Consider the following 23,437-nt stretch of genomic DNA (forward strand, 5'->3'; position numbering starts at 1 on the left):
AAAGGAATGTTTCTTTATCTACACGGACTAATTTTTGCCTGCCAGGTCATATAGGCTATATGCAGTCCTTTGTTTACATTGACTGTAAAGCTTCAGTGGGGCTATAGTAGGTCACTAGAATAGACCAGAAGAGTTTGTCCTTCCGAGTAGGGAATTATTTTCATTGTCTGGTATTGATGACACATAAGTACAGTTACAAGTTAAAGTTCCAGGTCACAGGTTATGATAGACTTGTCACAGTAGATAAAAGGACAATGTATATAGTCAGTTTCACTTTGCTGTTCAGCGTGTTTGATTTCAATAAAGATACTGCCGGGGGCTGGTCTATTGGCAGTGCTTCCACCCCTGGACCACACATTCCCATGGCGGCAGCGGTTGGATCCCCTGTTCCGTCACTCACTTTCTGAGCCTTATCCCCCTCGTTCTGTTTCCCCATCTTCATTTCTAACCGATATCTGTCATTTAAGACTTGAAAATGTCAAAACCAATACACTGCTGGATCGTTCTCCCCGTAGCCACAATTCTCAGTTGGTTATATTGATATGAATTGTGTGATTGAACAGATCACGACTATTAGAACCCATCTAACTGGGGAAATGTGCTTTGTCGCTAATGTGTCTTTTTGTGTTCTGCGTTTCATAGGAGACTTTGAGGAGGAGTCCAAGCAGCCCACTGTGTCTGAACAGCAGAAACACCAGCTGAAGCACCGAGAGCTTTTCCTCTCTCGGCAGTTTGAGTCTCTACCTGCAACTCACATACGGTAAGAGAGAGAGTGTGTGTCCCCCTGAGGTGGTCTCACCTCATAGCGGTAGCCGCAGACAATGGTGCTGCCGTTCAACCCTTTCAACTCTGACGGGATATGGTGTCATGTGACAGGACTGATATGCACAGTTAACTCTCAACCTGGAACGTTATTCTCTCTGGCCCATTCACAATCATTAAGCCACTGTGTTCAAACTGTCCCTTTCTATAACATGAACAATCGCCACTGTTCAGGCTCCTGATTTTAAAAGACAGTAAGTGGCGGTATTATGACTGTCAATCATTTAACTGTGTTGAAATGATTTTGCCTGTTCTGAAGTTCTTTCCCAGGATCTCCACAGACATTCTATTGTTTTCCAGTGCCTTATTGGGGATATAGGCTTGGTACAGCAGCAGGGTTAGGTGCAGCTCAGTTCCGATTATTGCAGGGTGCCGTTTTGACCTCCTGAATAACCCTCACTCTGTCTCTTCTCCTGGCGCCTCTCTCCCCTCCCCAGAGGGAAATGTAACGTCACCCTCCTCAACGAAACGGACGTCCTCGCCGGGTACCTGGAGAAAGAGGTGAGCTTCAGTCTCTCTCCAAAGCGTCACTGTTCATCACCAGCAAGTCTGTCCCACGTATTACATTGACTACTGCACTGTTGAGGAATTCATGGCAAAGGAGTTGTGCATGTTCTGCTAAAAGTGGTCTTTTTTTATTTTTTTAGGACTACCTTTTTTGAGTGAGGACCATTGTATCAAAAATATATTTTTTGATACAATAAAGCAGTGAAATATAGCGTCTATTGGCTGAGAATGTATCCACTCAATCCATTCCTAACATCTGTTGTTCATCTTTCTGTCCAGGAGTGTTTCTTTTATTCGCTGGTGTTTGACCCGGTTCAGAAGACCCTTCTGGCGGACCAGGGAGAGATCCGCGTAGGCTCCAAGTACCAGGCCGAGATCCCTGACAAGCTCGCCGAAGGTGTGTGGGGGGGCCTGGCTTAACTCTGACCTTTTGGAATGGGCTATCACGTTGTATCCTGTTGTGGTTGTCATAGTGCTCTGACTATACACTTGGGGTTAAGTTGCACCCCACTTAAGGTACTGGGTTGAAAGAAGGTATTTTATCACATCTAAATGATGGTGTATGAGTGAGTAGTGAGACATGGGTCATGTTCAGTAGGGCACACAGGAACATTTTTGGAATGGGGGGGAAAAGGGACATTTGTATTCCCTTTCAGTCTATCACTTGGTATAACATACTATGGGGAGTCAATGACCAATCCTATTCACCTGAAGCAAACTGAAATCACGCCCAAAGGGCCAATGGATGCCGAGCCCGCCCTAGGAAGCCCCTTTTTCCTGGCTATAATACCGGGGCTCGCATCCATTTCCCAAATTCTTTGCTTTTCAGCTCGCCTGAAGGAAGGATGCATCACGCAATTTACAAACTTTTCAAGAATATGAAGGCTATGAGATTCTGCCCCGTCATAGGTGTCTGTTAGTGGTAGAGAGTATTTGTCCCCTTTAGATGTTGCACGTTTTGGATCTCGGTATCGGTTTTTGTTTGATTGCCAGTGGTAAAAGTTCAAAAAGGCTAGCCAGCTGAGTTTGAACCTCCGACCGTGCCCTAGGGCACGTTGTTTCACAATGAAAAATAAATATACTCACGAATGCTGTCCTCTTGCTTGGGGTGGAAACACGCTCAGGAGGCCTCCGCTTGGACCGGTTTGTTTGACCATTGTCTCCGGCTGGGTTCAACTTCCTTTTGGAAGTCGAGGCTGACTTTGTGCGGAAGGTTGGGTGGTGGGAGTTGATAGGGGTGTCATCCCGAGTGAGGCTCGTTCCGGTTTCTCTGGCAGTGTTCAAAGTCCGGATTCTGGGGATGATATTCAATCACTGATTGGCTCTGCAGTGTGAATTGGATGACATCAGTACAGGTTCTGAACCATTGGCGGTGAATGCAACTTTGGTGTTTTCTCCCCCGTGACGAGCTCTGCCCCTTCAGGAGATAATATATGGGATACTTTGAGCGTGCTCCATCCGGTGGCGGGCATGCACAGTTTCACCATGGGTGATGAGGACAGTGACGAGGGGGTACGGTCTGTGCACTGTGCATCCTCCTTTTCGTGGCGTCATTATGTCAGTGTTCCCAGGGGTCATAGCAACTGTCTTAAGAGGAGATTCCGTCTCTCTCTACTTCAAAAGAGGGCTATTCGGGTGTTCCCAGTGTCAGAAGTACAGAGTGGTTGTTACACCCAGTACTTCATAGTTCCCAAGAGCCCTGAGAGTCCCATTCTGGACTTGTGTGTTAAAGCAGTTATTTATTACTCTGTCATTTATTACTGTGTCAAAAAAAAAAGTTTTATCATGTCCCCCTCCATCCTTGACAAAACAGAACTGGAGTCATAACCAGTTTTAGGAGGGCTCGTAATACTGGTTTTCCCACGTTGCGCCTCCGTCTCCCAACAGTAAGGCCTGCTCCGCTCATTCTTCCGACAGTTAAGTGCAGTGCCCAGCTGATAATCACATAACTGCTTTGAAACTGATCCTTAACTATGCAAAACTAATTTCACACACGCACAACAACAGATTAATAAAATGAAGTAAAGTATGATGGGGGGAGGGGGGTTGATGCGCGAGGGGAAGCAAATGATGCATAGTTATTAATCACCAAATGTGAATGAAGAACCAGGCGGGCCACTCTATTGTATTGCTCCATTCTAATCTTAAAATGGTATGTACCTTTATATCAGTCCACCGAATCAAAGAAGTCTTATCAGACTACTCTGACCTACTTGGGGTAGGCTACACTGACCTACTTTGGGTAGACTACACTGACCTACTTTGGGTAGGCTACACTGTCCTACTTGGGGTAGGCTACACTGTCCTACTTGGGGTAGGCTACACTGTCCTACTTGGGGTAGGCTACACTGTCCTACTTGGGGTAGGCTACACTGTCCTACTTGGGGTAGGCTACACTGTCCTACTGTCCACTGTCCTACTTGGGGTAGGCTACACTGTCCTACTTGGGGTAGACTACACTGACCTACTTTGGGTAGACTACACTGACCTACTTTGGGTAGGCTACACTGTCCTACTTGGGGTAGGCTACACTGTCCTACTTGGGGTAGGCTACACTGTCCTACTTGGGGTAGGCTACACTGACCTACTTGGGGTAGGCTACTCTGACCTACTTGGGGTAGGCTACTCTGACCTACTTGGGGTAGGCTACTCTGACCTACTTGGGGTAGGCTACTCTGACCTACTTGGGGTAGGCTACACTGACCTACTTGGGGTAGGCTACTCTGACCTACTTGGGGTAGGCTACACAGTGAGAGCGTGCGTAGTTAGTTGTACATGCCGAATGCCTTTCAATATCTGGGAAAATATCCACCGGGCAGCAGGTGAGCGAGTGTTGGAGAATGTGTTGTGGAGCCTTACATTGGCAAGGGGAGAAATGTCACCATGGACAATTTCTTAACTTCACTGTCATTAGCAAACAATTTACTTGCAAAGAAAAATAAGTCTGGTTGGCACCATGAACAAAGTGAGATGGGAGCTCCCTCCCGCTGAACAAAATAAGGCACCTGCACAGCCATTGTGCTCCACAATGGTGCTAAATAATGACAACGGGAACACAATCAAGAAACAAATGGAGACTATTATGCACTACAAACAGAGGTGTGTCATGCAAGTAAAAGTTAGGCAACTGTTAGGGCATGGGAAAACAGCCAGATGAAATCCAACTGATGCCGTTGCGTGAAGACGCACGCTATGTAAGCATGAGCTGAAGACAATTGAGTGTTTTTGAATGCTGTATTATCGACACTTATATGAATTAAAATGCCATTATTGCTTTTGTGTTGAATTTCACAATCTATCAAAGCCACTTGGCGCTTATAATGGTATTTAGGCTACTGATGTTTTCATAATTTGACCGCACATTTTGGTGGTTGGGGTATATTTATTTTTTGTTGTTATAAAAATATTTGACTGTGTTCCAGCACATGTCCTTTCTGTTTCATAGTTGTAACAAAGGCACTCCATGAATATACAGTGCCTTGCGAAAGTATTCGGCCCCCTTGAACTTTGCGACCTTTTTCCATATTTCAGGCTTCAAACATAAAGATATAAAACTGTATTTTTTTTTGTGAAGAATCAACAACAAGTGGGACACAATCATGAAGTGGAACGACATTTATTGGATATTTCAAACTTTTTTAACAAATCAAAAACTGAAAAATTGGGCGTGCAAAATTATTCAGCCCCTTTACTTTCAGTGCAGCAAACTCTCTCCAGAAGTTCAGTGAGGATCTCTGAATGATCCAATGTTGACCTAAATGACTAATGATGATAAATACAATCCACCTGTGTGTAATCAAGTCTCCGTATAAATGCACCTGCACTGTGATAGTCTCAGAGGTCCGTTAAAAGCGCAGAGAGCATCATGAAGAACAAGGAACACACCAGGCAGGTCCGAGATACTGTTGTGAAGAAGTTTAAAGCCGGATTTGGATACAAAAAGATTTCCCAAGCTTTAAACATCCCAAGGAGCACTGTGCAAGCGATAATATTGAAATGGAAGGAGTATCAGACCACTGCAAATCTACCAAGACCTGGCTGTCCCTCTAAACTTTCAGCTCATACAAGGAGAAGACTGATCAGAGATGCAGCCAAGAGGCCCATGATCACTCTGGATGAACTGCAGAGATCTACAGCTGAGGTGGGAGACTCTGTCCATAGGACAACAATCAGTCGTATATTGCACAAATCTGGCCTTTATGGAAGAGTGGCAAGAAGAAAGCCATTTCTTAAAGATATCCATACAAAGTGTTGTTTAAAATTTGCCACAAGCCACCTGGGAGACACACCAAACATGTGGAAGAAGGTGCTCTGGTCAGATGAAACCAAAATTGAACTTTTTGGCAACAATGCAAAACGTTATGTTTGGCGTAAAAGCAACACAGCTCATCACCCTGAACACGCCATCCCCACTGTCAAACATGGTGGTGGCAGCATCATGGTTTGGGCCTGCTTTTCTTCAGCAGGGACAGGGAAGATGGTTAAAATTGATGAAGATGGATGGAGCCAAATACAGGACCATTCTGGAAGAAAACCTGATGGAGTCTGCAAAAGACCTGAGACTGGGACGGAGATTTGTCTTCCAACAAGACAATGATCCAAAACATAAAGCAAAATCTACAATGGAATGGTTCAAAAATAAACATATCCAGGTGTTAGAATGGCCAAGTCAAAGTCCAGACCTGAATCCAATCGAGAATCTGTGAAAGAACTGAAAACTGCTGTTCACAAATGCTCTCCATCCAACCTCACTGAGCTCGAGCTGTTTTGCAAGGAGGAATGGGAAAAAATGTCAGTCTCTCGATGTGCAAAACTGATAGAGACATACCCCAAGCGACTTACAGCTGTAATCGCAGCAAAAGGTGGCGCTACAAAGTATTAACTTACGGGGGCTGAATAATTTTGCACGCACAAGTTTTCAGTTTTTGATTTGTTAAAAAAGTTTGAAATATCCAATAAATGTCGTTCCACTTCATGATTGTGTCCCACTTGTTGTTGATTCTTCACAAAAAAATACAGTTTTATATCTTTATATTTGAAGCCTGAAATGTGGCAAAAGGTCGCAAAGTTCAAGGGGGCCGAATACTTTCGCAAGGCACTGTAATTGATTGAACTCTTGAATTGGAGTGTTTTGGTTGTTTTTTTTTTTGGTTGTAGTGTGTTTTTGTTTTTACATCTAGCCTACAGCCCTCAAACTCAACTCTGGACCTCGTAGTCAGTGCCACTTCATTTTGTCATTGTGCCCTCTAATCAGGGACTGATTTAAGACCTGGGACACCAGGTGTGTGCAATTATCAGGTAGAATAGAAAACCAGCAGGCTCTGGACCTTGTAGGGTAATGCAATTTTAAAGCTGATCCACCCCTTGAAAAAAATATTTTTAAAAATTCAAAAAATAAATTGTTGACTACCCCTGGCCTAGAGTAACATAATCTAATGAAAATGCTGTTATTATTTGAAATAAAGATCTGAAGGACGCGTATTTTCATATGCTATACATTCTCCCTATCGCCCCTCACCTTTTCTATGGTGGTGGAGGAGGCTTTGGCACCGGTGCGGTGCCAGAGGATCAGAGTATTGGCCTATCTGAATGATTGGCTGGTCATAGCGGAGCTCCGCTGGTTTCCCATATTCAGTCTCTGGGCTTGACAGTGAATCACAAGAAAGTAGTTTGTCTACGGCTCAACACATTTAGTTTCTGGGTCTCGTTCTGGACTCACTTCTGAATCATGCTCTTTGTTCGCGTTCCGGCTCTGTCTGGCACGCTTTCAGCTGGGGCACTCGTGCTTTTCGCGTGTGCCTATGGTTATTGGGTCGGATTGGCCTCTATGATCGCTGTATTGCCGCTGGTATGTCTGAGGCATCTGTTTCAGGGGTGATTGCTACGTGTCTGTCCGCTTCTCGCCACTGTCATGGATTACTCAAGGTATCCCTGTCGTGCCTAAGGGTTTTGAATCCTTGGGGAGACCGGCGAATGCTGTTGCTGTTTGACAGGCTCATCCTTACTGGGATGGGGGAGCTCTGTGTGTGGGCTACTCTGAAAGAGGGATTTGGTCAAGAGCGCAAAGGGCTCTGCATATCAACAATCTAGAGCTACTGACTGTTTTGCTAGCGCTGAGACGGTTCCTTCCGATGTTGTAAGGCCAGCATGTGTTGGTAAGGTCTGACAACAGGACGATGGTGGCATACATCAACAGGCAGAGGGACGCGGCCTCTCTGACAGCATGTAGTCGGGATCTATTGTCCCAGGCGCACGGGAGGATTTGGCACCCGCGACCGCAGATAACGGCTCTGTGTGTTTGGCCCCTGAAGGCTGAATTTGACGGCTACAGGGTTTACCGAGAGTTGTGTACATAAGTGGTGCACATTTGAGGGTTGGTGTCAGGTTGATGGATTTTCTCATTGTCTGTGCTCTTTGGTAGACATGATAGACACTTTTTGAGCAGGACTTTTCTTTTTCCACATTTCCGGTTTACACTATGGCCAAAAGTATGTGGACACCTGCTTGTCAAACATCCTCATTCCAAAATGATGGTCATTAATATGGAGTTTGTCCCCCTTGCTGCTATAACAGACTCTACTCTTCTGGCAAGGATTTCCACTAGATGTTGGAACATTGCTGCAAGGACTTGCTTCCATTCAGCCACGAGCACTAGTGAGGTCGGGTGCTGGTGTTGGGCGATTAGGCCTGGCTCGCAGTCGGCGTTCCAATACATCCCAAAGGTGTTTGATGGGGTTGAGGTCAGGGCTCTGTGCAGGCCAGTCAAGTTCTTCCACACCGATCTCAACAAACGTTTTTTGTATGGACCATTTCGCATTGGGGCGTTGTCATGCTGAAACAGGAAAGGGCCTTCCGCAAACTGTTGCCACAAAGTTGGAAGCACTCCAAAGTGACGTTGCGTCCTAACGTCCAACATTATGCCTATGTCTTACAGGTCTTTTCCTTTCTCACCACCACCGTTTGCTTCCAGTGAAGAACAGAGGTTGCATGGCCTGTGTCCAGTGCACGCTTTACGCGCGTACAGTGCATTCTGAAAGTATTCAAACCCTTTGCTATGAGACTTGAAATTGAGCTCAGGTGCATCCAGTTTCCATTGATCCTCCTTGAGATGTTTCTGCAACTTGATTGGAGTCCACCTGTGGTATATTCAATTGATTGGACATGTTTTGGAAAGGCACACACCTGTCTATATAAGGTCCCACAGTTGACAGTGCATGTCAGAGCAAAAACTTAGCCATAAGGTCGAAGGAATTGTCCGTAGAGCTTCGAGACAGGATTGTGTCGAGGCACAGATCTGGGGAAGGGTACTAAACAATTTCTGCAGCATTGAAGGTCCCCAAGAATGCAGTGGCCTCCATCATTCTTAAATGGAAGAAGTTTGGAACCTCCAAGACTCTTCCTAGAGCTAGCTGCCTGGCCAAACTGAGCAATCGGGGGAGAAGGGCCTTGGTCAGGGAGGTGACCAAGAACCCGATGGTCGCTCTGACAGAGCTCCAGAGTTCCTCTGTGGACAGAGAACCTTCAAGATTGAAAACCATCTCTGCAGCACTCCACCAATCAGGCCAGACTGAAACCACTCCTCAGTAAAAGGCACATGACAGTCTACTTGGAGTTTGCTAAAAGATAGTTAAAGAACTCTGACTGTAAGTAAAAGATTCTCTGGTCTGATGCTTTGGGGATGTTTTTCAGTGGCATGGACTGGGATACTAGGTTTGTGGGAAAGATGAATGGAGCAAGGTACAGAGATCCTTGATGAAAACCTGTTCCAGAGCACTCAGGATCTCGGGTGAGGGTTCACTTTCCAACAGGACAATGACCCTAAGCACACAGCCAAGACAATGCAGGAGTGGCTTTGTTGAGTGGCCCAGCCAGAGCCCAGACTTAAACCCGATTGAACATCTCTGGAAAGACCTGAAAATAGCTGTGAAGCGATGTTCCCCATCCAACATGACCGAGCGTGAGAGGATATTCAGAGAAGAATGTGTGTGGAATGGGTGTGGCAAGCTTGTAGCGTCATACCCAAGGCTGTAATCGCCACCAAAAGTGCTTCAACAAAGTACTGAGTAAAGGGTCAGAATACTTAAGTAAATGTGATATTTTAATACATTTTCTTTAATACATTCTGAAAGATCCTGTTTTTGCTTTGTCATTATGGAGTATTGTGTGTAGATTGATGGGGAGGGGAATGTTTTAATCCATTTTGGAATAAGCCTGTAATGTAACAAAATGTAGAAAAGTCAAGGGGTTGTAATACTTTCCAAATGCACTGTCTGGATAGGCACAAGCATGTCTGTGTTTGTGACCAGCTTTTTTGTCCGTTTCGCAAATCCAGCTTGGGGTAGGGTGCTTTATAAACTGTGTCATTCTAATTGGATTATGGAGGCTATCTCCCTGGCGTATAGCAAAGGGCAAGGGTTGCCTAGCGGTGTGCTTGCTCACTCTCTACTAGGGGTGTGGTGGCTTCTTTGGCATTGTTCAGGGACTTTGACGATTGTTGATATCTGTGCTGCAGCGAGTTGGGGTTCCCCACATACTGTACCCATGTGTTTTTGTATTGCTTGGCTGTAACTGCTTCCAGTGTGGCTCATAGTGTTCTTATGGCTGGGTCCGGGAGTGGCTGTTGAGCAGCGTGCAGGTTGCATATTTATCCGGGTTACCACAGTTGCCCTGTGGGATTTAGCCTTGGGCTGCCTTGGTTTCCTGCAGTGTGCATGATTTCAAGTTTTTCAGATTCAGTGAAATCCTTAGGTGTCTGTATGAGGCCTTTGTAACCGGTTAGGTCTATGGACTTGGTCGACGTTAGACAGCATTTTGTCTGGGTTACCACAGCTTCCCTGTGGTGTTGAGCCTTGATGTGTGGCACACAGTGTGCATTTATCAGGGTTACCACAGTTCCCTGTGGGTTTGTACCTTGGGCTGCTGTGGCAGTGTGCGGGTACTCTGTTTCCCGGTTACTGCAGGTTTTCTGTGGGTTTGATCCTCAGCTGCCGTGTTTCCTCGACTCTGGTCGATGCTATGTAGCGAGCGTGTGCGCTTTACCAAGTCATGACAAGTGTTGTATTGGACTTGTGGTTCCTTTTTGTATTTTCAGGCATTCAAGTTAAGTATTGTTCTGGGACCCGTGGGGTCTGGACTTGGGGTGCGGTGGCAGCGTGTCAGTACGCAATAGCCAAGTTGTAGCAGGTTCTGGTTCCCTATGTTGTGCTATGACAGTTCAGGTTTCTCGGCTAAGTATTAAGGGGAAAATGTGTTTTCTATAACACCTTTTTGGAGCTGGTGAAGCCTCCTAGTTTGGTGCCCTTTGAGCCAGCTTTGGGCATGATTGTATGTCCCCCGTAGTATGTTATACCTCGTTCCCTCCTTCAGGGAACAGTAGTTAGATTCATAACTGTAAATGTTCTTATTGGAGATTTTGCTCCCCACTGAATACGCCCATGGATAGGGCCCTTCAGGCAGGTGGTATGGTAAGCTGCTGCCCTCTTATTTTATGTTCCCTAGTGTAGCCAGTGTTAAGTTGAAGGTTGACTTTTTGTGGAAGGTGTTCGAGCCCCTGTGTGTCTGACACTGGTTCTGTCTGGCCAGACGGACATAGCTGTTCATCCTCTGGAGACTACGTAGGAGTAGTCTGGACTGCCTGCACACGCTGTAATTTCTGTCCCCCTTTCGCATCCTCTGCTCATTCATATTTTTTTTCTCTTCTGCTTATCCCCCTCTCCTCTTTCACCATTTCCTCTCCTCTCAAGTCTCTATCTTGTTATAGCCATAGACCAGTGTGTACCCAAATAGTGGGCCACACAACCAGTATCTTTCACTATCTGCTGTGTCATTAGTTAACGTGTCTGATCGTTGTTCTATTGGTATTGTCCCTCACAGGTGAAACACACACCCGTATCCAGGAAAAGCTGGAGACCAAGGTCTGGGACCCTGACAACCAGCTCAAAGACCCCCAGATTGACCAGTTCCTGGTGGTGGCTCGGTGAGTGTCCCCTGTCCCCCTTCATCTGTCACAGGTTGCCCTGGTTACGTTACAACCCGGCCCTGTTGCTATGGAGGTTCTTGTCGTCGGGACGTTGTCAGGGTGCCTCGTGAGCTTGGTGCAAATTCGGATTTGAGTTTCGATGTCCACCTTTTGGTTTAATTGTAGCACAGTCATTTCCTGTAGACATCTTTGAATGATCTTGCCTAAGCAGTGTAGTAGCAGGAGGACCCCAGTCAAACACACAGCATGTTTGTCCCTGTTTTTGGAGGGAATCGACATTGTAGCGAAAGACTCCTTGATTACATCAAGCTGGAGTGCCATCTTGTGGCCATATGATGTAAATTGACACATTTACTAAACCCCATCTGATTGGGTATCAAAATGCCCAGACAAAAATACGTTTAATGTGTGTTTCAGTACTGGGTTTGTCATAGATTCTAATTATGATATTTGATGGTTGTATATGTGTGTGTGTGTGTGTGTGTGTGTGTGTGTGTGTGTGTGTGTTCCAGTGCTGTGGGGACGTTTGCCAGAGCCCTGGACTGCAGTAGCTCCATCCGTCAACCCAGCCTGCATATGAGTGCTGCAGCAGCCTCCAGAGACATCACACTGGTGAGACACACACACTTTGTCCATGTCCCATGGTGACGAGACAGTCAGCAAGTGCTCCACTACCCCCTAAACTAACGGACATCTACCTTGCCGTAATTAGTAGCAGAAATGTACATTGTATCGTAATATTTATCTAATACTATATGCAATATCACATATTTACAAAAACCTGAATAATGCGACCTGTGCCAAAATCACCACGACATAATCCCCCCCCCGTCCCCCCCCCTTCTAGTTCCATGCCATGGACACCCTGCAGAAGAACGGTTACGACCTAGCCAAGGCCATGTCCACGCTGGTCCCGCAGGGCGGGCCGGTCCTCTGCCGTGACGAGATGGAGGAGTGGAGTGCCTCGGAGGCCATGCTGTTTGAGGAGGCCCTGGAGAAGTACGGCAAGGACTTTAACGACATCCGCCAGGACTTTGTAAGTAGTGAACACTCATCTCAATGACACCCCTACGGTCCTTCATTCATGACTCCAAGGTCATGTTCATTAGGGCACACAATGGAAAATGCTATAAAACATTTAGCCAAGAAAAGCAAAAATGATTCCGTTTGCCCCTACCTTTTTGGGGGGGGGGATATCATAACACCTTCCTTGTTGTCATGATATGCACCTATGGTGTATGTTCTACTGGTCACAGATGGCATTGGTGATTCTGATTTGTGTGGTGTTTATACCTCTTCTTTTTTTTTAGTTACCATGGAAGTCACTAGCCAGTGTGGTCCAGTTCTACTACATGTGGAAGACTACTGACCGCTACATCCAACAGGTAATTCACCTCCTCTCACCTCTCAATGACAATATGACATGGTTTGTATTCATCAGTTGTTTCACTGATGTATAAATAGTGGTTTCATTCACGCCTATCAAATATTATTAGTCACATGCGCTGAATACAACCGGTGTAGACCTTACAGTGAAATGCTTATTTACGAGCCCCTAACCAACAATGCAGTTAAAAAAATATGGACAAGAATAAGAAATAAAAGTAACAAGTAATTAATGAGTAGCAGTAAAATAACAATAGTGAGACTATATACAGGGGGGTACCAGTACAATGTGCAGGGTCACCAGTTAGTTGAGGTAATATGTACATGTAGGTCTTAAAGTGACTAAAGTAGATAACAACAGAGTAGCGGTGGTGTTAAAGAAGTGGGGGGGGGCGCAGGTAATGCAAATAGGCTAGATAGTCATTTGATTAGTTGTTCAGGAGTCTTATGGCTTGGGTGTAGAAGTTGTTTAGAAGCCTCTTGGACCTAGACTTGGTGCTCCGGTACCACTTGCCATGCGGTAACGGAGAGAATAGTCTGACTAGGGTGACTGGAGTCTTTGACAATTTTTAGGGCCTTCCTCCGACACCTGAGGTATAGAGGTATACACCTGCCTGGTATAGAGGTCCTGGATGGCAGGAAGCTTGGCCCCAGTGATGTACTTGGTCGTACGCACTACCCTCTGTAGTTCCTTGCAGTCGGAGGCCGAGCAGTTGCCATACCAGGCAGTGATGCAACCAGTCAGGATGCTCTCGATGGTGCAGCTGTAGAAGCAATTGAGGACCCAAACAAAATGTTTTCAGTCTCCTGAGCGGGAATAGGTTTTGTCGTGCCCTCTTCACGACTGTCTTGGTGTGCTTGGACGTTGTTGGTGATTTTTATTTTACCTTTATTTAACTAGGCAAGTCAGTTAAGAACAAATTCTTATTTTCAATGACGGCCTAGGAACAGTGGGTTAACTGCCTGTTCAGGGGCAGAACGACAGATTTTTACCTTGTCAGCTCGGGGATTTGAACTTGCAACCTTTTGGTTACTAGTCCAACTCTCTAACCACTAGGCTACCCTGCCGCCCCGGTGATGTGGACAACAAGGAACTTGAAGCACTCAACCCGGTCCAATAACCTACTTGCTATTCCTGTGCTAATTGTATCAAATGTTTATATCCTTTCAGAAACGACTAAAGGCAGCAGAAGCAGACAGCAAGCTGAAGCAGGTGTACATCCCCACCTAGTGAGTATCGGTCTGAACTGCATTCTCCTCAATATTACTATCCTTGCGTCAAATACCATTATGACACATTTTCCCCTCCCTCCAGCACCAAACCCAACCCCAACCAGATCATGGCTCCTGGTAACAAGCCTGGCATGAACGGGGCCGCTGGCTTCCAGAAAGGACTGAGCTGCGAGAGCTGCCATAGTGAGTACATGTGTGTCTTGAAAGTCTCTCTCTCTGTCTCACTATATTGATAAATGCGTGTATGTATGTACCTTTTACGTCATGCAATTTAAAAAAAATAATAAATTGAACAAATCTTTATTCATTTTCTTGTTGGGCGGGGCTACACGCACAATACACACGTTCAGATAATGTAATAGTTGTCTTGCATCACAGAGCCAAAAAGTATGTGTAAAGAGAGAAAGAAAACATAGGTGAGCCTCCTCCCACCCCACCACTTGGAAACCATGTTTCCCACCCCTCTCCAGCAACCATCCCATACCACCCCTTCTCTGTGGGTCTGAAAGCAAAGAATGTAAAACAGATAAAAATGTGTACATTTACACTATCCTCAGAAAGAATTCACACCCTTGACTTTTTCCATATTTTGTTTTTACACTCTGAATTTAAAATGGATTGAATTTCAATTTTGTCACTGCCCTTCACACAATACACCCATAATTTCAAACGGATATTATTAATTACACTTTGGATGGTTTGTCAATACACCCAGTCACTGCAAAGATACAGCTCTCCTTCCTAACTCAGTTGCCGGAGAGGAAAGAAACAACTCAGGAATTTCACCATGAGGCCGATGGTGACTTTAAAATCTACAGTTTAATTGCTGTGAAAGAATAAAACTGAGGATGGATCAACAACATTGTAGTTATTCAACAATACTAACCTAATTGACAGAGTGAAAAGAAGGAATCCTGAACAGAATAAAATGTTTCCAAAACATGCATCCTGTTTGCAATAAGACGCTCAAGTAAAACCTTTTTTTACGGTATCTGTGACCAACAGATGCATATCTGTATTCCCAGTCATGTGAAATCCATAGATTAGGACCTAATTCATTCATTGAAATTGACGGAATTCCTTAAATGAATTGTATCTCAGTAAAAAAAAAAAAATGTTGCATGTTACATTTAAATTAGTTTACTTTGTGTGTGTCATATATATTTTCATGTTTGGCCTTAATAGATTGTTTTATTTATTGGGCTTTAGCTCAGATTATTCTTTAGTCAAGTATATTTGTCCAGGCCTCAATTGTTTTTTTGCCTCTCACCATTCATTCGCACTGTTTGATCATTCGTATGTTATAACTTCAAATACTAACTGTATCCACTTGGCAATTGGGAGTTGGTGAGGTGAGTGCCATCTAAGAGCCAACATCATTTTTGCTTTTTGCAGCAGTGCTGCCTGCCAGCAGTAATAGTCTCTGACGTATTGATTTTCAAGGCGCTATCATCGTTAAGTAGCATTAGTAGATGCAAAGTATTGAATATTTACATTCATGCACTTTGGGAATGAATGGTGTAATTTTGTCCCAGAAGCATTTAACTGCAGGGCACTCTCACATCGTGTGAGTTAGGGGACACGGTGAACAGTTGGGGAGTTGGGGCCAATTTCATTGCAAAATGTTTCTTGCTGTTAAATAGTCTGTGAACAAACTTAAAATGTGTAAATTGATGGTTCGGATTATGTGATGCCATGGTTATAATTTTGCATTTTCTGTGGTTAAAGGGTTGTTCATATTCACTTAAATCTGTGGACCATCGCTTGCTCAGAATATGAGCTTTCCAAAAGTAGTTTATATATTATAGAGATCAGTCCTTTTGGGAGCCCAGATAATTATTGTATGGTTCGGTAGTTGGGATTTCCGTGGGACTCCATAGGCCAGCATACTAGACCTAAGTTGTAAAAAAGGAGTTGCCTGATAATGTTTTTCAAATCTAGGAATGTTTTCAAACCATACAGTCCATGATATTGGCATGGGTACGGATTCCCAGTTACGTTGTTATAACATTTTGCGCCAAATAGAAAATTGTGTGAGCAATAATCGGACCAAAGCGTAGTTTACATTAAGGGATAGAGTGAGCTCAAAATATTGGGACAGTGACACATTTTTGTTGTTGGCGTCCACCACCGGGATTTGTCTATGATCTTCAAAGTGTTTTGGGAGGGATTGAGATATATCGTTGGCGTGATCCATCGAATGGAGATATTGGTGTAAATTCTTTCGATTGTCTAATTGACAGAGCCAGGGGCTCCATAGACAATACAAATAGTGTTACTTTTCTTGTGAGCTAATACAAACACCTTGCCTCTTCCAGCTGCCCAGTCAGCACAGTGGTACGCATGGGGTCCTCCCAACATGCAGTGCAGACTGTGTGCCTCCTGCTGGATCTACTGGAAGAAGTATGGAGGCCTGAAGACCCCTACACAGCTAGAGGGCGCCGCAAGATCTGTCTCGGTACGTCTGCTTTCACTAACCAGCTTCCCTAAACCTCGGTTCATCTCCGTAGCCTTAAGTGATACATTGGACAGGGAAGAGTGCGTTCATATTTTCATTTCATAATCCCTGGTGGGCATCCACCTTGTTGATTTCACCTACCCTGTGTTATCAGATCATTACAGCGGCAGGAGACGAGGAGAGGAAGCCACTGTAGACTAGACTAGTGGGATGGCTGTGCTAGCCGGAATCCTTCGGACATCCCTACGCTAACCCTTAATCTTACCATAACCCTTAGTTAACCATTTTACATTTCAACTTCAATGGGGGGTAGGGACGTCCCAAGGATCCCAGATAGCACGGACCCTATTGCAATGGACCATAAACAGTCAGTCTGACCAGTCATGATATTGCAATATGTTAACTTGACTCTTTTGGCCCCTCAGGAGTCCACTCCGCGCGGTCACATGACCCGCCAGGAGGTGCAAGGCCTGTCCCCGTTCACGACGAGCGGGGGGCGCGCCAAGCTGCTGGCCAAGAACCGGCAGACATTCATCCTGCAGACCACCAAGCTGACGCGTATTGCCCGCCGCGTCTGCACTGACATACTGCAGCCCCGCCGCGCGGCACGCCGCCCCTACGCCTCCATCAATGCAAACGCCGTCAAGGCCGAGTGTGAGTAGAGGAGATACTTTATACACACACACACGGTGTGTATACGGTGTGTATATGTAGACACCCACACACACTTAGACATGTGATTTTCACACACACACTGCTTACCGTCATCTTTTCTTCCTCAGGTATGATAAGGTTGCCTAAAGCAACTAAGGCCCCTATAAAGAACCGCTCTATCCCTCGACCACCGCTGGCCACTATAGTGAAGGAACTGGGTGAGAATCTACCAACCACCAGAGAGCTCCTAAGAGATCTTTTTATTTATTACTTCTCAAAATAGCATTGTAAACTATTGGGACTCAAAACACTTGCCTGTGGCTTTCCGCTACAATCCTCTTTTGTACTTCTATGTCAATTCTCTTTCGATACTCTTTATAGCTTCAATGCAATAGTTAGGCTCCTTCCTGTTGTAAGTGTCTTGATTTTGGTTTGTGATTTATGCCTCTCCTGTCCTCTCCCTAGCCATCCAGGCTCCACTCAAGCTGAAGGCCCCCAGAGGCGCTCCCACACCCATCAACCGCAACCAGGCCAACCAGCCCCGCGGGGGATCAGGCCTGCTCGGGAAGAGGCCCTTTGACAGTAGCGTGAGTACTCCTCAGTCCTCACACACAAACACACCACAACCACCATTTTGACTTCCCCGATCTGTCAGTCAAACCATATATTTGACACTGACTGGTTCTTGTTTGGTATAGACGGCCTGTTATCTTTCCTCTGTTATTGTAACCTTGGATAGCGTCTCTTGTCCCAGGCTACTCAGACTGTGGAGAGGGAGAGACTAGCAAACTGGTTCTGGTTCCTCCGTTACAATGGGAGATTCACTGACTAGAGCCCGACCGATAAATCTGTTGACCAATATTGTCGGCCGATATTAGCCTTTCACAGAAATATATATATATATATATATGAGTTTTTTTTATTCCACAGATAAAGCGCCAATATTATATACATAGAATAAACAAATATGTCTGCACATTTGCGGTCATTTTTTATTTTATTTTCAATGGTTGCCTGACGAGGGCTCTCTACCAGCTGCTCATTGAACATCGTTCAGCCCTAGGTCACAATGTGCACGAGTTGGCATGGTGGTTTGACAGTGAGTAGCTTGTTACATCCAGTGTATTTGGATAGGTAAATCATCAAAAGTACACTTCAAGCAAACAGCCCTGTCCTCATCACATTCTCACTTAGTTATTAACATGGTTAGCTTAGCTATCAAGCCAGCAAGATAGTTAGCTAGCTAGCAATCTGTTCTACTTATGTGCTGACATTGAACTGGTGCAAAAAGTCAACACGTCCTAGATACAAAATAACTCTTACTGTCTGGGCCTATTATGTGAGCTATGGGATTTATTTATTTAGTTTTCCCAAATATGCAATCTGCAGCAAATGTCTTGCTTTTTTCGGATCTATCATTCATCTGTTTGTATTCTTTATGAGATGAGTAGCTAATGTTAGCTAGCTAGCTAAATTAGAACGTGCGACTAAAACCAGTGCGGAAAACATTTGCCTGCATGTCCCTTGTGACACAGTTGGTAGAGCATGGCGCTTGCAACGCCAGGGTTGTGGGTTCTCGTTCCACGGGACCAGTGCGAAAAATCTATGCGCTCACTACTATTAGTCGCTCTAGATAAGAACATCTGCTACATTACTAATAAATTAAAGAAATGTTTTCAGTCACCATTTGCAGTTGAAATGTATAGCCAATACATTTTGTATACCACCCTGCATCCCACTGCTGGCTTGTCTCGGAAGCTAAGCAGGGTTGACCATGACCGGTCCCTGGATGGGCGAACAGATGCTGCTAGGAGGGCCAGCAGGAGGCACTCTTTCTTCTGGTCTTAAAAAAATAATAGTCTAATGCCCCAGGGCAGGGATTGGGGACATTGCCCTGTGTAGGGTGCCGTCTTTCGAAAGGTATATTAAACCGGTTTTCTTGACTCTGTGGTCACTAAATATCCCATGGCACTTATCGTAAGGGTGTTAATCTCGGTGTCATGGCTAAATTCCCAATCTGCCCCTTGTACCATCACGGTCCCTTAATCTTTCCCAGCTTCCAATTGGCTCATTCATTCCCCCTCTAACTATTCACCAGGTCATTGCTGTACATGAGAATGCGTTCTCAGTCAACTTAGCTGGTAAGTGGTTAAATAAATAAAACATTGTATTGTATAACAGTGTAATGACGCGAACATTGTCGTAATGAATAGCTAGCTTTTGCTTGTCATAACATACTCACATTGCTAGGTTGCCATTAAGTGTTTGCATGACCTTTTGATTCTTGTAAACCCTGTAATATATCTACTCAATACAAATGCTGACACCTAGTGGTGACATTACAAACGGCATGTTACTGCATTTCAAAGCTTATTTGTGAACAGTGCAGTTTCAGATTTACTTTGAAGCAGTTTAATTCAGCCAGCCACCCTTTGTGGTGGTTTAGCACAAACACTTCTACATACTTCTTATCCACTGCTGTAGATAGGCATATCTTTAAGTGGTAGCTAAAAAGGTCAACTAAAATAGTTTTGTATTTACTGTCGTATTTATAGAGGATAAAGTTGGTTTTGATGGATTATCTGTAAACCAGAAAATGTTCTTAAATGTACATGTTAAATATTTTGTTAAGAAATCATAATTTAGAGTGTCTGCTTATCCTTTGGAGCACAATTTGTGCAAAAAACATGTTTTTATCCTTTGTACATGTTAAATATTTTGTTAAGAAATCATAATTTAGAGTGTCTGCTTATCCTTTGGAGCACAATTTGTGCAAAAAACATGTTTTTATTCCACCTCTAAAAAGAAAAACTATATCGGCAGGGGTATTGGTAATCGGTCACTTTTGCTTCCATAAAATTGGTATTGGACCCAAAAATTCCATATCAGTCGGGTTCTACCACTGACCATCTGTCCATCTCCCTCCTCCACCTTTGCGCAAAGCAGCATCACCACAACTTGGGCCAAGTGGCTACACACAAACACTCACTTGCGTGGCACACCGCGTCAGCGCACACTTCTTCCCTCACAGTTCTTCTCTCATTTAGTCACAGGCGGCAGGGCTGCCGTTCCCCACCAATGGGAGGCCGTTCACATCAGGCATGAGGACCACCTCACAGTCGGTGATCAAGCGTCAGAAAGTGAACCAGGGAGACGCACCCAACCCCGTGGTGTTTGTGGCCACGAAAGACACCAGGTACTGTCCTTTTGTACAGAGTACTTTCTGTATATAGTAGCAAGCAGCAATTGGGGATACTAATTTAGATTCTGTCCTTTTTTTTTGTGTTGAAAAATATACAGTGTTGTACCCTGAGTGTACAAAACATTAGTAATGCTGCTCTTTCCATGACACAGACTGACCAGGTGAATCCGGGTGAAAGCTATGATCCCTTATGGATGTCACTTGTTAAATTGACTTCAATCAGTGTAGATGAGGGGGAGGATTTTGAGACATGGATTGTGTATGAATGGGTAAGACAAAAAATGTCAGTGCCTTTGAACGGGGTAGTAGGTGCCAGGCACACTGGTTTGAATGTGTCGAACTGCCACACTGCTGAGTTTTTCACACTCAACCATTTCCCATTTGTATCAAAAATGGTCCACCACTCAAAAGACATCCAGCCAACATGACACAACTGTGGGAAGCATTGGATTCAACATGGGCCAGCATCCCTGTGGAATGCTTTTGACACCTTGTGGAGTCCATGCACCGATGAATTGACGCTGTTCTGAAGGCAGAAGGGCTGCATCTCAATATTAGGAAGGTGTTCCTAATGTTTTATACATTTGTTGTATATGGAATACCTGACATAAAGGGTATCAATCAGGTCTCTGGCAGTAAATTCAATGGGATAAAAAAAAAATAACCAAAAGGTTGCATTTGTTGATTAATGCGTAATTTTGCATTCAACTAGTTTGAAGACTAGAAGGATTCACTTCTTTGCATCTGTGCACTTTGACATTAGACTCCTAGGTGTGCAAATGTGGATCTTGTCAGTCCTATAGCTAATTCACTGTGTTGTGTGTTTCTCTCCTCTCAAGGGCTCTGAGAAAACACCTGACTCAGTCTGAGATGCGGCGTGCAGCCAGGAAACCTCACCTCCCGGTCAGAGTCAAGCTGCCCCTAGGTCCCCGGACCCTGGTTCTGCCCACCCTGCCATCCAGCACCAGCGAGCCCATCGTCCTGGAGGACTAAGGGGGGGGGGCTGAGACCCACTGCGACACGGGGGGCGCACCACCCTGCACGCCCACCTGCTAGTGCAACAGCGCACGCCATACCAGTCCAGTAGTCGTTTTCTGTTGTCATATTTTTTTTGTTCTGTTACCTCCCAAAAGCTGACGTGCTGCTCACCGCACACACACACACACACACACACACACACACACTTTAGTGACACCCACATGCATACTTTTCATTGAGCTCACACATACACATGCCAACATTACTTCTCTACACACACTTACACCCACATACACGCGCTAGGCTTTGGGCTTTGTAGTATTTTATTCTGGCTCTTTTTGCTTAATTATTTTGCTCCCCTTTTTTAATGGCAAATATTTTTAACTGTGTAATTTAAACTCTGAAATATTTCTCATCCTGAAATAATGGTGTTAAAACACTTTTATTTTTTCCTCCAGGTCTTATTTGTGTAAATATTTGCAGCTTTTTGAGGGGGTGATACCAATTTGGTTGGGGATGTGGGAAGGCCATAGAAAGAAATAGAAATTCTAGAAGGGACAACGTCTCTCAGACCACGGCAATTTGACTGAATGTCCATTCTAGTTATTCTATTTCTATTGGGAAGGCTAAATGGGGCAGGGGTTTATAGCATGTTTATTTTGATTATTTTTCCGGGAAAGTCTATTTAGATGTTAATGAAACCATGTTCCTTCATAGGTCTGGGAGGTTGAGGTGAAGTACTTTGTATGACTCATCATTCAAGCATACTTGTTAAATAATCATATTCTACTTTTGGACACTCATTTTGTTAGACTTTAATTTGCACTATCACCCTGCCCCCTTTCCACACACCCAAATAAGAACTGATCCCCCCTATATCTCTCCACAAGCCTATCAGAAGTTACGTTTGATGGTTTGATAGTGAGGGGGGGAAATGCTGTTGGCCCCTAGTAGTTTGAGCTCTGTTTTTCTTGTTTGTCATCACAATCCATTTGAGTCCTGCCTTGTCTCCTATCACTTGATTGTCATGCTTATTACAGCCACGTTTTACCCATCCGGAGGTGAGTTTTGGTTTTGACCTGCGAGAACGACCTCTCGAGTACAACGGTCTTGCATCATCAATACAATGGTAGGAGAGGGTAATGGTTTAGGAAAAGGTGTAATGTAGGTTAACAGGGTAGAAGACATTAATTTCATGTAGGTTTGGAAGATATTCAAAAGTGTGTTCTGGATATGGATCTGATGGGTTACTGTGGTTTGAGACATACGGAATAGATGCTGTTGTCTTTAAGGCCCTTATTGTGAGAAAGATGGGTTATTTTTAGTGAATGAGACAGAATTAAGCCATAAACATTCAAGGTGTGTAAAACTCCATTCTAAGATGGCCCCTGTGCATGTTGCCACCTGTACGTATAAAACATGCATTCAGATCCCCCACCCATAGGTTAAGTCACAGCAGTTATGACAATGGACTGTTTCGCTCTTGCTTTTGAACAGACATGGCAAATTATGTTACGAGCTGGTCGTCAGAATGTCATTACTAAAGCAGCAATATGTATTGACTTGGGTACAGAAGTCATGTTTTTAATGATATGATGGGAGAGGAATCTCCGGTGATGTCTTTACTTGTGGATTGATTTGGTTTGAATCTGTATTTTACCTTTTTGTGTTTTATGATGAAAGGGTGCGTTAGATTAAATCGATGCTTAATTGGATATTATAATTCCTCATGCTCCCTCAGGCATTGGGAACTGACAGCCAGTACTGGGGTAGAAATGAAGGATTTATATGCAAGTTTGGTCCCAATGTGGGCTTTTGTAATGTTTCTAAAACAAATTTTAAGTGTTAAAATGCTTAGTGAAAATACTAATCTGAAGAAAAAAAACTTGGCCTATTGATAATGTCAGTTTTTTTTATATAAAACCTTTTAAAAAAAGCTTGTAATTACTTCATATTTTGGAGAAGGTTAAAATACTGTACATGTGAACATTGCTCTCTGTCATTGACTGGGTTTGGGATGGGAGACTGGGATGGTTGGCCATCAAACAGTTGGGAGGGATGGAGAGGGGGTTAGAATTTTGTATGTTGGAGAGATAATTATGCTACAATTACATTTTTTTTCTCAAGTGTTTTTTATTCCAATGTGTCTGTATCCTTTTAATGTATCTTGATAAGAAAATAAATAAAGTTTTTTTTTTTCTTTGTGGTCATATACACA

General features: G+C 44.3%; 1 protein-coding gene across 2 annotated transcripts in view; it reads left to right on the forward strand.

Moving 5' to 3' along the window:
- Positions 1 to 23,437, forward strand: part of LOC112260078 (metastasis-associated protein MTA2) — a 32,822-nt gene extending 9,385 nt beyond the window's left edge. For both annotated transcript variants that reach the window (XM_024434899.2, XM_024434900.2), the window contains 15 exons: positions 643 to 760; positions 1,260 to 1,323; positions 1,609 to 1,726; positions 11,203 to 11,305; positions 11,821 to 11,920; positions 12,156 to 12,344; positions 12,619 to 12,693; positions 13,866 to 13,924; positions 14,010 to 14,110; positions 16,246 to 16,385; positions 16,811 to 17,039; positions 17,168 to 17,257; positions 17,505 to 17,626; positions 20,087 to 20,235; positions 21,081 to 23,437. In XM_024434899.2, coding sequence (XP_024290667.1) covers positions 643 to 760; positions 1,260 to 1,323; positions 1,609 to 1,726; positions 11,203 to 11,305; positions 11,821 to 11,920; positions 12,156 to 12,344; positions 12,619 to 12,693; positions 13,866 to 13,924; positions 14,010 to 14,110; positions 16,246 to 16,385; positions 16,811 to 17,039; positions 17,168 to 17,257; positions 17,505 to 17,626; positions 20,087 to 20,235; positions 21,081 to 21,234 — 1,811 coding nt within the window. In that variant the 3' untranslated portion in view covers positions 21,235 to 23,437. The remainder of the gene's footprint in view (positions 1 to 642; positions 761 to 1,259; positions 1,324 to 1,608; positions 1,727 to 11,202; positions 11,306 to 11,820; positions 11,921 to 12,155; positions 12,345 to 12,618; positions 12,694 to 13,865; positions 13,925 to 14,009; positions 14,111 to 16,245; positions 16,386 to 16,810; positions 17,040 to 17,167; positions 17,258 to 17,504; positions 17,627 to 20,086; positions 20,236 to 21,080) is intronic.

The sequence above is a fragment of the Oncorhynchus tshawytscha genome, linkage group LG10 (genome assembly GCF_018296145.1).
Source record: "Oncorhynchus tshawytscha isolate Ot180627B linkage group LG10, Otsh_v2.0, whole genome shotgun sequence".
NCBI lineage: Eukaryota > Metazoa > Chordata > Actinopteri > Salmoniformes > Salmonidae > Oncorhynchus > Oncorhynchus tshawytscha.